Source organism: Coturnix japonica, chromosome 7, assembly GCF_054131305.1.
Source record: "Coturnix japonica strain WE chromosome 7, WE-NBRP24, whole genome shotgun sequence".
Taxonomy (NCBI): domain Eukaryota; kingdom Metazoa; phylum Chordata; class Aves; order Galliformes; family Phasianidae; genus Coturnix; species Coturnix japonica.
Window position 1 is genome coordinate 13,883,487 of NC_140669.1, and position 14,311 is coordinate 13,897,797.

Sequence of the window (14,311 nt, forward strand, 5' to 3'; positions counted from 1 at the left end):
CATCCCTCATAGTGCTCCTTCTGAGACAGCAGTTGTCCCAAATCGCAAATACTGGAGCTACAGCATGGAAATAAAATAATTTAAATAGCTGAATCAATGCCTGAGCAGGGAGCAGAATCTTGCTTTTTCAAACTCCTTTTCTGCTCTCTACCCTCCATCCCTGTGGGACTGTGAAGAGTAAAACACAGAGGTGTACCTGCAACAGTGTGCAGTTTCACTGGTTGTTTGCAAAGCCATTGTGCACTGCAGCCCGTGAAGAGTAAAGAGGGAGGAGAAAAATATATATATATATATATATGGGAGAGGTTTTCCTATAGCCACCCCAGCGATTACTTTGAGCCCCTGACTACCTGCCCAGCTGACAGCCTAATGCTGTACCCCGCGGTTATTCATCCGAGGGGAGACATGGCAGCGTGATGCACAGACATATGGCTGCGGAGCGCATAGGGGCAGGCTATAAAAACAACAACAACAACAAAACAAGGCTCCATCTGGGGCGTCCCAGCCCGCACCTGTGCCCGCCCCAGACCGCCCGGTGCGCGCTGCTGCGCGGAGCGACCGCGCCCCGCGGAGAGGCTGCCCCTGCGGGCTGCGCGCCCGGCCCGGCTCAGGAAGCGCCGGTAGGGAAGCGGTGGGGGCGGCTGCCGGGGGCCGGGCCGGGCTGGCAGCGCAGCGAGGGGCAGCGCAGCGGCGGGGGGGGCACGGAGCGGAACAATAGCGGGCGGAGGGGAGGGGGCCGGCGGCGGCGGGGCTCGGCACCCCGCCCCGGGCAGCCCAGCCCAGCGCAGCCTCCGGGCAGCGCAGCTCGACCCAGCCCCGGGGCAGCCGCCCCGCAGGCAGCGCGGAAGGGATGAACCGGGCGGCGCTCGGCTGTGCTCGCTGCTAAACGCGCCTCCATCCCACCCTCCTTCCTCTCTTCCCTCCCTCCCTCTTTTTCTCTCTGTCTCGGCTCTCCTCCTCCCTAACTCACTGGATATTACCAGCCGCCGGGCTCGCCGCCTCCTCTCCCCCAGCCATGAATCCCACCGAAGGGGCGGCGGAGGAAGGCGCTGTCCCCGACTCGGAGGTGGATGCTTTCTTCCGAACAGGTAGGGGAGCCGCGGGGGAGGAAGGGGCCGGGGCAGGGCCGCCTCTGCCGCGGGATGCGGGGCTGGCGGCGGTGTGGGCACCGGCGGCTACGGAGCCGCGGGGGGTTGATGTGAAGGGGGTTCTCCGCCTGTCTTTTTGCTTTGTCCACCGCAGATCTCTCGGCACGGCTTGCCCGGGCCCTCTCCCTCCCCCGGGAGGATGCTGCTGCTGCGGAGCCGCCGCACGGGGCTGCCCTCCCACCGCCGGCCAGGGCGGGAGGGGACCGGCTGGGCTCCCGCCCCCGGCAGGCACAAAAGCTCCGCGGGGATGCTCGAAGCGAGCCGCGGAACGGAGCTCAGGGGGAGGCTGCGCTGGCTGGGCTTAGCCTTGAGAGCAGGGGCAGCCACCCGGGAACCGGCCGGTTCGGGAACGCGGAGCCGGCTGTCTGCCCGGCACGGCTCGGCTCCCTCCTGCCGCCCTCGGGTGGACGACCAGGGCGGGGGAGCCTCGGGCAGCGCTCGCCCGTTGCTCCCCGGGGATGCTGTGCTCGCCAAATGTCTCAAGGATATGGGAGAGCGCGTTCCGCCCTCCGCTTTCAGAGGATGCTGAAGTGAAGCAGAAGGGTCGCTGGGCTGCGGCGAAGCTGGGAGGGGGCCTTCGTTAGTGATGCAGCAATTAGTTAAATGCTCTGGGCGATGGGGACGTGCTGCATCGTTCACCCGCGGCGTGGTAGCCCTTATCTTTGAAACGTGGATTTACACTGGATCAACATCTCTACTGAAACAACTTGTGGTCAGCACTCCCCCGACAGAATCAGAGTCTCGAGAAAGTATTACGGGATTCTTGGTAGATTTTTAATTAAAAATTGTAAAGGATTAAATGCTTGTTTCATAAGGGGATTGACCCTTGGGGGTGAAGGCTGACACTTATTGGCACAGCTGTTTGTCAAGACTTTGCTTTTCAGCTGTTTTCTTCCATCTACCTGCTCGTTAGCAATGAGATCTGAGATCCAGTTATAGAAGAAAACAAACAAACAGACAAAAAACCCCCAATACCCAAGCAATTATGTAATCACCAAAACTTTAAAGTAGTTAAATCCTGAAGGCTGCAGCAGCTTCCCACACCCCATCTACGAGAAAAGCCTGTGATCTAGGGGATAGCTGTAACTGGGTCTGGCTGTGTGTATGTTGTGATTCACAAGCCATTAAGTCATAGGGTATTTGCCTGTTGATAGCTCACCTGCTTACAAGCTCATTTCCCAAGCTTCCACAACATCAGCACTTGTGGGCAACTAAAGACTTGCTTTAAAAAACCAAACACAACAAACAAAAGAAAAATTGCACTGATTTCCCTTTTAGAAACGTGCAGCTTAAGGGTCTCCCCACCTTTCCTCCCCTCCTTCCTCCAAGCTAATTCATTTCCCTGTGATGCTGCCTCCTTAGCGTAAGCATGTTAACAGAATTGAATTTGGAGAGAGCCAGGTCTGTCTAGCTTGTATGAGAAAAGCATTTCTGAAACAAGGAAAAGGCACAGAGAATCGTGTGACTAGGCATTTCTCCCACTCTGCCTTCTCCACCAGCAATTTCACCTGTAGAACTGCAGATACGCTGCTGCCTGCTTCAGTCTCCTGATGTTTCTGGGGGAAACAACAGCACAGAAATATGGGTTTGGAAGGGATGCCAAGTCCTTGTGCCAAAGGATGTATGCATAGACCATTCCTGTTGGTTGGCTCATTTACCTTGTAAAGCTTCAGTGAAGGAGCTTAAAGAATTGTTTCTGTACTACTAATGCAGCATTTTGCATGTAAAGGTGACATGGCAAAATCTTAGTAATTCATTTTGATTGTCAGTTGTTACAACGACCAATCAACACTACTGAGAAACGGGGAGAAAGCAAACGATAGCAGGCGTGGCTCATGAAATTTAAATGTTGGTTTTCTGCACTCTTTGTGTACTGTTTGCTTCTTGAGGCTGTACTGGAGCTGAGGTTGGTCTCACTGGGTGGCAGGAGATGAGCCACCGAGGGGCTTCAGAGGAAAGCTGCAGACAGATGCTGCTGACTCTTTTCCCTATTGGTGACTGAACAAGGGCTGGGAGGGAGATGGAGTTTGGTCTGTCATAGCTGCAAAGACCTGCGTAAGCTCAGCAGTCTTTTTCACTCAGTGTGAGCTTTTTTCTTTTACTTCTTGTGTGCTGACTTGTATTCTGGATTTATCAAGCATAACCGTGGTGTCTTTCATGCCCTTGGTCATCCGCAACAAATAAAATATGAACCTATGTGGCTTAAAGAGTAGCTGCTTCACCAGCATAAGCATACAGTAGTATGCATAAACTCTTCCTGAATTCACTGTTACTACATGGCAAAGCATGAACTCATTGCTCTCAGTGAAAAAATGGACTCCAAAGGATGAATGTCTCACTTGGAGGCTTTTAGTAAGCAGACAGAATGTGCTGGAGCCAGGGGGATCAATTGTTTCTTGCTGGGACCTACAGGGCTGCTGCTGGGAATGGTGACTGTGTTGGAGTGTTGCACCAGCAGCACCCAGAACTGGACAGAGAGGTCCCTTAGTGATTCTAACAATTGAAACAGCAGGTCTCTGAACTGTATGTGGAACATAAAAGTGAGGGAATTACACAGGGTAATAAAGGCAGACCCATTCTGGAGCATATATGGGTGAGAGGTAGGAGTGACTTTGAGAAAAGCATGGGTTTAACACCTGTGTGGTTGATGCTGAAATGCAATTAAGCACCCCTAGAGACACAAAGGACTGGTCTAATTTTTACCATCACATATATGCAAAGAGCAATTCTGTCTTTTAGAGAGTTGCTCCCATGTAACTGGGATACATTTCACCAGGCAGAGGGACCTTAAGGGCAGAAATGAGGATTGCAACCTCCAGCTCAGATTTCCAGGATAACAGAGACTGCTGGATCAAGGCGGCAATTTCTGCACTGAGTCTATTGCTTCTGTTTGAGCTCATGTTTGAGTAAGAAACTAAATCTGTGCCTAGGTATATCTTATTAAGTTTCTTATGTCTATTTTGGTGATGGATAATGAAATATGAGCAAGTTCTCTAAAGCTCTCAGCTGTGTATGTTAAATGTGAATGAGACTTTTACGTCGCATAGAACTGAATCCAAATACCTGTTGTTTCAAACGTAAAGTAAGTCTCTCTGTATCTGTACAAATGGCAGACGTCCCTTGGCTATAGACATAGGGGGAAAGCTTTGTCTTTGTGCCTAAGCTGCAGGAATTTCTGCAGTGTGGTTTGGAAGCAGAAGTCCAGCATATGAGAAAATCCTTTTCCAATGTATTAGAGATTTATAGAGGTCATTGTCAGAACAACTTGGCGATCTACTGGTTACTGAAGGGTTAATCATCAATATTAACTGTCTGTTAGCAGTACCGTTTTCTAAATTGTTTTTTTTTTTTTTGGTCCTTAAGTATAACATTGATTACATCTGATGTGAAGATGCCTGATCTGTCATTGATGCTTCCTGTGTGTGAGCTGAAAATTGATACTGCTCCATCTCCTTTGACTGCGATGAATTATTCCATTTGTGTTCAGCCTTCCACCAGCCCGTTAGACTTCCAGCATTGTTCATTTGTGCACAAGTGACTGGCTACTCCGCTACTAAATAACTTAAAAATGATTGGCAGTGGCCGGGCTGTGTGATCAATAGATGTGCTTGAAGTGATGTCTGCACAGAAGTGTTCCTTGAGGTTGATGGAATCAAGTGTCTCCTCACAGAGCAGATGAATTGATTCAGTCTAGTTGTCACTGGGGTGGAGTGTTTGGGTGATGCATGGCTTCCTCATCTTGAGACTTTATAATTCATAAGGTCTGGTGATGTACGTTGATAAAGGATGCTGTGGTGTAGAAGGGCTGTCAGGTTGTACACACCATTATTCTTGAAGGTGATGCTGTTAATTAAAATCCCCACTGCTCTTTAGAGGCTCTGACCTCTGACCCTGTCAGGAATATGAGGTTTGTTCCTTTCTTTCCATATTTTCTTTCTTTTTTTTTTTTTTTCCCTTGTGACTGATGTGGACAAGAGGACAGTTGTGTCATTTCACTTGTAGACCCACATCATCCCAAATCCCTGTCAGCATGTGGGGCCTTATGGCTCTGCCCTATTGCTCTGTGGGGCTCCTGAGGGAGCTTTGCTACCCCAGGAACTGGCAGGGACCTTGCATGTAGGTGCAGCAAAGGAGATATGGATGAATCAGTGGGTCCTGGCAGGAGCAGCTATCGTTTTCCCCACTGCCCCTGCAGGTTCTGATCACAAATGGGGCAGTATCTGCTGAACTGGGGGGCACAGTGACAAAAGGGAATGATGTCTGTTGTCTGATCCTGGAAGGGAGTGATTTAAATCAGGGATTTAGTTCAGAAAAGGTGTTCAGAGGAGTGTTTCTTCACTCTTTTCCCTTCATCCTTGCCCAGGTATATGAGCAGGATAGTAGAGTTGCCACCTGATAGCGTCATTTGCGGTGTGCTGTTTGTGGCTGAGTGTGCATTGTGTTATAGTCCAGAAAGAAGATATTCATTCTGTTTGATGTTAATTATTGAATGGAGTTGCTTCCAGAGGAAAAGGCTCGTTACGCCTTGCTTCTGTTCAGGGCTGGGAAACAGTGAGCCTCGCAGCCCTTGATTCCCAGCGCAGGGTGAAGTAGTGCAAGTGAGACTGGAGCACAGACACCAGTAAAGTTCACAAGTGCTGCAGGCAGATTTGATGTGGCACCTGCAGGTGTTATTGGGTAGGGAAGGGCCCATTGCTTTCACCTGACTTTAGGGCAAAGCTCCAAGAGGAAGCAAAGTGCTATCCCAAAATCTTTCCATCAAAGAGGAAAATGTAACTATTGCTGCTCCCCCCTAGCCAACTCCTGTGTTGTGTCAAATCTTATAGTAAGGGGCAAGAAAAACACGAGGGCTAAATTTGGAGAAACTTTGATTTATTTTATATATATATATATATTTTGTGGATTCCCTCTCTTCAAGCACACCCCTTTGTGTTAAGAGCCCTCTGGGGACCCCTGTAGACCGACAGGTGTTCTGGGCTTCTGGAAGGCTCAGGATGAAGTATTTTGTTGTTCCAGCTGCTCTGACCTTATGGTCCCTAGGAAGTTTGGTTATGGATGTAGAGCTGCTTTACTGCTCCATGGCGACGTGTGCCGTGCCGTACTCAGCGGTATTTATAAGTACTTCATAGCTGCATCAAAGAAAATGCTTATGGAGTATTAGGCCTTATAAACCCATAGCACTGTACGTTTTATGACTGAAACCTAAAGTAAGTCGTGAAACAACTTAGAGGTATTTGTGCTTTTGTTTGATTTGGATTGCTGTTCTGCTTTTATTATTTCTCTGGATAAACAGCCCTGGTTTTACAGGCTTGTGTGGCATATATACCCTGTGTTTAACTGAAAGGCCTGTGCCATTTGAGGAGTTTTGCCTGGCAATTCTGGCAAGAATAACAGCGAATCTTGTGATATATATATTGCGAAAGAAAGCTGGGTATGAAGAGAGAAGGCAAACAGAAGTCCAATAGAATTGTCTGAATGGAGACCCTACAATGCAGAGGACTGTAAAAGAAAAATCATCATATTGTGAAGCTCTTTTTTCCACTCATCTCTTAGACAGCCTGTGTTACTGTCACACAGATCCAGAGGACTTCAGAGGAATCATTTGGGAGTTTTCACTGATATAACCAGAAAACAGAACTTGGCCCTGGCACTGCAGCAGCAGTCATAAATCCAGGTTCAAGTCAGCCACCTGTGCAAGGTGTGGGTTGCAGCTTGTTGAAATAGGATTCACTGTGTTTTGGGCTGAGGATGGAGGAATATTTCAGCCCAATATTTGTATTTCCATATGGTATTTCAGATCTAGTTTAGACCTAGTGTTTGAACTCAGGAGAAGGACTGTTCTCTGCTGTAAGTTATTGTAAAAGTTATGTGTGTGACTGCTGAGGAATAACATCAGTTTCAGTCACTTTTCATTTATTATATTTTGAATGATACACTTAAGAGTAAAACCGATATATTCAAATTAATTATGTTCTACACTGGGGTGTGAAACATCATGTAAAAAATTGGAAGTTAAATAATTCCTGTTTCCTAATCAAAGGCTTAGGAGCTAATTCTGTTTCTGCTTTTAAGTAGAAATATTCATTTTCGTTTGCTCACTTTCATTAACTGCCGCCTAGAATAAATTGTCTTACTGCGGTTCTTTCTCTCTTATCAACATTATATGGCTTTGTAACTAAAACATAGGACTGTCTTCAAATACTGTGCAGTACAGTGACTGACGTACACTGGTGTAATTTGTCATGCTCCCACTTCAGGGCAACAAACTGTCTCTAAGACTAAAAGTGAAATTCCCTTTTTGTAACCCTAACTATCGGAACCAGCATTGCAGCTTCACTGATGGAACAAAACTGCCATAATTAGGCAGACTGTAGTTTTTAGTGTAAGGTCACATCGTGCTTTGCTGAGAATAATAAGAGGAAATGATCTTCAATTTAAGATCTCAGTGACTGGCAGACCAGCTGCTCTGGTCATTTCTGTAAGTGAAGTGGCCTTGGTAAAAAGGGTGAGTGAATGTTGTTTGGGAGAGAAATTAAATTAACCTTGTTGTGTAAATGGTACCCAGGTAGACTTACTTGAGCTTTCAGGTTTTTTAAACTCTTCTGCATGTGTGTAACAAGCTCTGCTGACGTGGCAGAAGATATGCTTTATCTTCAAAATAAAAATCATTAAAAGGAATGATTTCACTCAAAGATGTTGCATTCTCATGGAGGTTGTGAGCCTTCCTTTGGAAGGTGAGTGCTGGGTAAGGCAGCAAAGACAGCATGTCCTGCTGCAGTGGGATATGAAGAGAGGGAGTTGGCCTTGGCTGGTTTATTACCTGAAATTAGAATATATGCTGCAAAAAGAGCCTCCTGAAGGCTTGCTGATAATATTGGTGCTGCTTGTGTAGTTCCTGACTCCTAGAATGTATCTGGGTGCTCTCACTGCAACCCAGTCCATGTTGGGAGCCAGTGGCTGCTGGGGACAATGGTGTGTGCTTGTCTGTCAGTCAGGACAATGGCCTGCTGCTGGGCTGCTGGGAGGAGAGCGGCCGCTTTGTGTGGCAAGGCATGGCAGATGGCTAATTGGACATGATAAACCACGGGGCAATGAGGAAGAAAAAGGAGGTCTGCAGGGATTATCGGCTTGTATTCCACATGGTTAAAAAAAATAATACATATATATCTATACCTACATCTGTGTAGATATATAATGGATATATGTATGCATGTGTTTTTGAAATGCAATTTCTCATCTTTAGCATTTTGCCATGAATATATAATTCAAGAAAGCAGGGGGACACTAACTAACCTCTTTGCCTTGGCTAACATGAGGCATGCTTTATTAGCTGGGGGCAAATCATATTACTGTACAAGAAGGTGGGCAAACACACAGCCCCTGGGGACTCTGGTATGGCACTTAGGAAAATTAGCTGTGCGTGTTTTTCACTGATCTTTTAAGTAAATATCAAACTGTTGTGCCAAACAGCATCCAAGCTGAAAACAAAGCTTTGTGGTAGAGTTTTTCAAAAGGATGGAAAGAAACTCTGCAGTAGTTTGCCTGGTTGTGAATAAACCATCAGTTTTGCATTATTGAAAAGTTGATTAATGATGACATAATTTATATATTTAAATGTCTTGTATTAGACTTAATAGAGAATATGCTGTACGGCCAAATCTTGAGACACTTATTCAGACAAACTTTCACTTATTTAAAACAGCTTAATAAAAAACGGAATGGAAATTCTCAGGGTACCTTTCAGTCCCAGGTAGCTTTCATGTTAAATGTCCTTTTGGCATAAGGTCCCTGGGAGCTCAAGTCTCATGCCTACCCACACCCTGGTAGCAGCACAGATCGTCATCCCTTTGGATGTAGGTAATTCCTTTTTCTCACTCCTAATTTAATGGAAAGATGGAAACACACAATGGCTTTGGGACTAATTCCATGATTTTGGGTAACTTTTCTGTTGTTCATTAAGAGGGTTTAGGAAGTAAAGCTGTAATGGGGTCATCGCTTTGGTGGCTGCTGTGGTGATCCACAGCCCCCACCGGCTTTAACACCCTGTTTTGTAAAATACCATCAAAGTGCCTAGGAAATTTCAGTATTTTACCGTGTCTCGTAATACTAATGTTATGGCATATAACAGATACATTTAAATTGTAGTAAAAATAAATCTGTAAGAGGTTAAAAATAATAGCTAACAAGAAATATGCAGTACTCTGTGGTAGCAGATTTACTTTCTGTGGAAACGTCTGGACTGTGTTTCTCTTCCACTGTTTACTACTGTCTTTTCCCACGGGACAGGTTTAGTGGAAATTCCAGATGCAGAGTTTCAGTGGGTTGCTGCTGGCTTCAGCAGGCCCTTCAGGGCTGAACCTGTCAGTCTGTGCAGCTCCTGAGGCTCCAGGGCCAGGAGATCACTGGAAGAGTTGCAATACTGAATCTTTCTGTAGGACTAATCTCTTTTGGGCCCTATAATATTGTCATCGTGTTGTGATGGTTCTCTACTGGTGCTTATTTCTCTTATTGTCTCGGATGCTGATTAGTTCCTTCTGAAACGGATGCTACGTGAACAAAAAGATGGTCTTTGCCATGAAGTTACTTACAGTGGAAACTGTGGAGTGGATTAGGAATTCATTTAACCAAAGATTGTCTTTCACTTTGCTCTGCTTTTAAATGTGTCTGAAGGACAAGCCTGTGGCATCAGGGAATTTGACACTGGATGTGGAGCACAGGGAATGGCTGAGAGCAACACAATAAGGGGGGGAGAAATGAGAAAACTGTAGGGAAACCTGAAATACATGGAAGAAAGCAACAAGGTTTTCCAGCAGAGTGCTTCAGAGCAGAGCTGGAAGGCACTTTGCTGGGAAAGCAGCCACAGCTTGCATCCTATGTGGAAGGGAAATGGTGATGTCAGTGTTGGGAAGGTCAGAAGCCAAAGGAAATCACAGAAATGAGACAATAAGTGGTTTGATTAGAGCTGTGTGTAGCTCTGAGGATGGAAAGCCAAAGGTAGGGTTTCTGATGTCAGGAAAATGTCATCAGATTCTGGCAGAGTGCATAGCTAAAGGAGGTAACAGGCCAAGCTTGTGCATGTGCCATGCTCATAATAAGGAAGGTGGCCATATGAGGTACTGCACTGTACAGGAAAACCAGCAGAATTTTCTCCGGCAGGAGATTCCCCTCACCATCTAAGACTGTTATTGTCACACTGCAGTCTTTCAGTTCTGACTGTACCCAATGCCTGCCTTGCTTTGATGCTGCAGAGATAAGGCATTTGCCTATGAAGCAGAGACACTGAGCCCAAATCCTCCTGCTTCACATTTAATACCTCTTGTTCGCAGAAAGATGTCATGAAGAGCCGGTCTCCTTGGATCTGACTGCCACTGCGTTCACAGCAATTTAACTTTCCTGCTCTGCTTTTTTGTGCTGAAGCAGAGTTCAGGAGTGATGCTAATAGAGTCAGTCTGAGGCACTCAGATAAATTTAGTCCGAAGGAGTCGGTCAGGCCTGCCGGGTGAATAGTAATGATCTTGTGAGCTTCAAGGACTCAGATCCATGGTGTGCAATTCTCTGGTTAGCAGCTTGCTCCAGTTCAGCTGAATCCTGCTTGAAAGTTAGCTGGGGTGTGAAATAGGGCAGCTATCTCTCACAGGTTCCTGCTGCTGTGTTATCTGTCTGCTTCTGCAGGTTATTTATCAGTTTCCTAAAGAAATGGTCTTTAACTATTTGGGAGCCTGGAGGAATTTGCTGATTCTGGTTTGAAAAACCTCTCATGCTAAAACTGAGCAGAGGAAAAACCTGATGCATTAGATGGGTTACGATCAATTAATACTGATCTGTGTGGCAATGAGGATCTGCAACAATGCTTCTCAGTGTACAAGCCATTATTGTGGGAAAAGATTTTAAAAAGGGGGAAAAAAACCTGCTTGTCTACATCACTGAGCTGCTCAGTAAGGTGTTACTGGCATCTTGGCCCTGGCTGATGTGATTGGAATTGGTTTCAGTGCTTGATTCAGCTTCAGCTCCATTGCAGCGTTTTTGCTTGAGACTTCTGGTGGCCATGGACAGTAGTTCAAAACCAGAGGCTGGTGGGTTCCCACTTCAAATGACAGGTTCCTACAGCTTCTGCCTGGAAAGTTAAACAGTGCTGGAGATGTGCAGGATGACCAGCAGTTACATTGCCTGCCTGAGCTGTCCTCACCACTCCTTGGTGTCACATAGCAAGAGAGATAACGGCACAGATAATGGAGATAATTGTGCAGATTTAGCGAGCAGATTTAGTAAAACATTTCAAAACACTTGAATAGTGACACTGTTTGTGTAGAATGGGGAAGTCTTATAAAACCCATTTGTGAAAGAGGGATAATCCGGCACAAAAGTTCCTGATTCTTGAAGTTATGTGGGCTTTGTGCACTATTTTTTTGTGTGTGTGTAAACTCAGCGTTATGTTCACGGAGCACATCCTGACAACTCTGCTTGACTTTAACTTGCATTGCTGGGTCACGAGCCAAGAAAAGCACACCAATCCCTTTGTACCTCAGGATTGTCAAAAGTCTCGGCTAAAGCAGCAGTGACATCAGCTTGGTGTGCAAACACTCAACTCTCCTTAAACCACTCCACGCGAGCACCTATATATGGATGCAGGTGACCTACTTCAGGCAGGTTGTACAGTTTGCTCTTAGTCTTGGAAATGGGATTAACACACCTTTCCTATGTCCACACTAGCCAGTCAAATGGCTTTAAGATATTTATTACACTGACTATCTAAGTACGTGTAGGTCAGACCCACATCTGATCCAAAAAATGGCCTGATGCCAGCTACAGCAGAGGAGCTGCAGTAGTTTACACAGGCGGAAGTTCTGACCTGTGTTCATCTGACAGATTCAGGTGAGGATGGGGCCGGAGGACTGGTGGCAGAGTAAGAGTATTTCTAATTCAGTGCTTTAAGGCATCCAGATGATGTTTCTCATCACCATGGTATCCAAATGCTTAAAAAAAAAAACAACGAGGCACTTGGGTGCTGGGTCCATTCTGCTTGCTATTTGGTACAGTCCCTTGTGCTTTCTTCATAATGAGTGTGCTGCTGTGAAAGTTACATCTATTAAATGCTAAATGTAAGAGTGATTTAATGACATGCTATTAAAAAGTTCCACCTACCTAAAAATGCTTTGCTTTCCAGCCAGGTTTGGTAATATATTCCATATTTTACAGAGATTTCTTCTTGAAGCGAATGCTGTCAGGAACCATTCAGAGCTCTGATCCTGCTTTTATTTTTTTGGTCTTTTACAAGTGCCAGGTTCCTTTTTGCTACAGTTCCAAGTGCTCTGATCCAAGGTTTGTGCCATGGATGTCTCCCATGGGTGCATTGGTTACTCGGGGGCATGGGAAGGTGCCTCCTGGCTGGTTCCACACAGTTCACTTTAACAGAGCTATAAACATAGTATACAATTTCCTTTCCTTGGTCTCATTTTTCCTTATACTTTTTCCTCTTGGTACACATCTAGTGAATGTGGAAGCTACGTGCTGCTTTTCCAAATGGAGCAGTTCGTTTAATGTGGAGTTTCTCAGAATGGAATAAATACCTGTGGTCATCTGAGGAACTCAGAACTGGATTGTAGTTACTACCTGTGTGCAGCAGCAACATTCCCTGGGTGAGGTGTGAATGAGAATTACAAAGAGATGTGAATAAGCACTACTCTAAAGACTAATTTTCATGCTGGCAAGAAATAAAGTCATATTGCATATCCAAGGGGAATATATAGCAGAAAGGAAAACTTCCTCTTTGGAAGTTACCTTGGTATTTCTTATACTTAGGGAAAGAGACTGTGCGAGGTACGGCACAGACAGCAACTGAGGGTCTGCAGGGATTGCTGGGGGAGCTCTCTCCTCCACCTGTAAATGCTGTTGCCTCTGCATTGCCCTCCAGTCTGGAGCACAGCTCTCATTTGCTTTATTGCTGCTGTTCCCCTGCAAAAGCTTTCCTTTCACATATATCTGGAAGATAAAGGAAAGAGCATACCTGGCTTCAAAAGTCTCAAATCCAAATGAGCCTCTCTTTTGAACTGAGCAAGAGTACTTGGGGGTAGGGGTGGGAGAAGGAAGTTCGTCATCACTTTCCTTCTTTTCCTGCTCCTGGGGTGCAGTGACCCCTGTGTGCACACAGAATAGCTGAATTTCAAATGGACAGGACAGAAACATTATATAGTTTAAAGTGAAAATCCTGGCATTAATAGGATAGCACAGAGGGCAGATTTGGCGTGCCTAACTAGCAGGCACATGAAGTGCACACATGAACAAAGCAGGACTAGGCTTCATTCCTTTTTTTTTCCTGTCTACTGTGCAGTGATGTTAACAGCTGCAGCAAATGACTTCTAAAAGAATCTCCTCTCCTGGCTCCCTTTTTTGCCCTTGCAGTCTATGTATGTATTTTCTCTAGGATGAGAGCTGTTCCAGGAACTCGTTTAAAGCTTTTCCAGTCATTACTTTTCTTTTGGTGCGCGGACACCCTGCAAAGAGTAGCTCAGACAGCAGCCCGAAGCACTTAGGTTTCCGAGTTAGCCAACTGTAGCAATCTATTTTTAAAAGGTTATTTTCATGAATTGGATTTTGTGACCTGATTTGAACTGGTCTTGGGCACACGCGTGTTGTGCTGAGCCCACAGGATCGTCCCTGCTGGCCATCTCACCACTGCAATCCTGGCTGCTTCCTGAACGGATCTGGCTCTGAGGCTCCATCTTTGCCTGGCTTGATAGGGTTAGCATACCAATCACTTATCAGGCAGAAACAAATTCTTTTCTTCAGTCCTACTTCTTTGCTGTTGAGGTGGTGCAGGGAGTTTCAGGTCTACTGCTGGAAAGAGCAAAACTGTTTGTAATACTCCAGTTTCTTGGCTGTCCTGTTTCCCTTCAAGTGGTGGGAGTCTGGAGTTGTGGCTGTTTCCTTTTATGAAATACCATTACGTTTTTTATTTTGACTATTTGTAAAAGATGATTTAAAACCCCACATGGCTAAAGAGTTTATGCAGTGATTTACGTAAGTTTTGCCCTTAATTCTGCCTTTGACTTACAGATGTAGGTACTATGTAAGACCTTAAAACATGTGTCACAAAACCATGCATCTCTATTACACCAAATGATGATAAATGATCTTGATTTGGAAAGCCATAAGCTGTTGTGGCA

At 45.8% G+C, this 14,311-nt stretch overlaps 1 protein-coding gene across 24 annotated transcripts in view; it reads left to right on the forward strand.

Moving 5' to 3' along the window:
• Positions 1-395: 395 nt before the first annotated feature.
• Positions 396-14,311, forward strand: part of KALRN (kalirin RhoGEF kinase) — a 434,749-nt gene continuing 420,833 nt past the window's right edge. For 23 of the 24 annotated variants that reach the window (XR_014947909.1, XR_014947910.1, XM_032445881.2 and 20 more), the window contains exon 1: positions 636-1,088. Coding sequence is in view for 22 of the 24 variants with exons in the window: in XM_032445881.2 (XP_032301772.2) it covers positions 1,016-1,088 (73 nt within the window). In the remaining 2 variants the exon portion in view is untranslated. The other variant, XM_085552327.1, reaches the window with a different exon arrangement.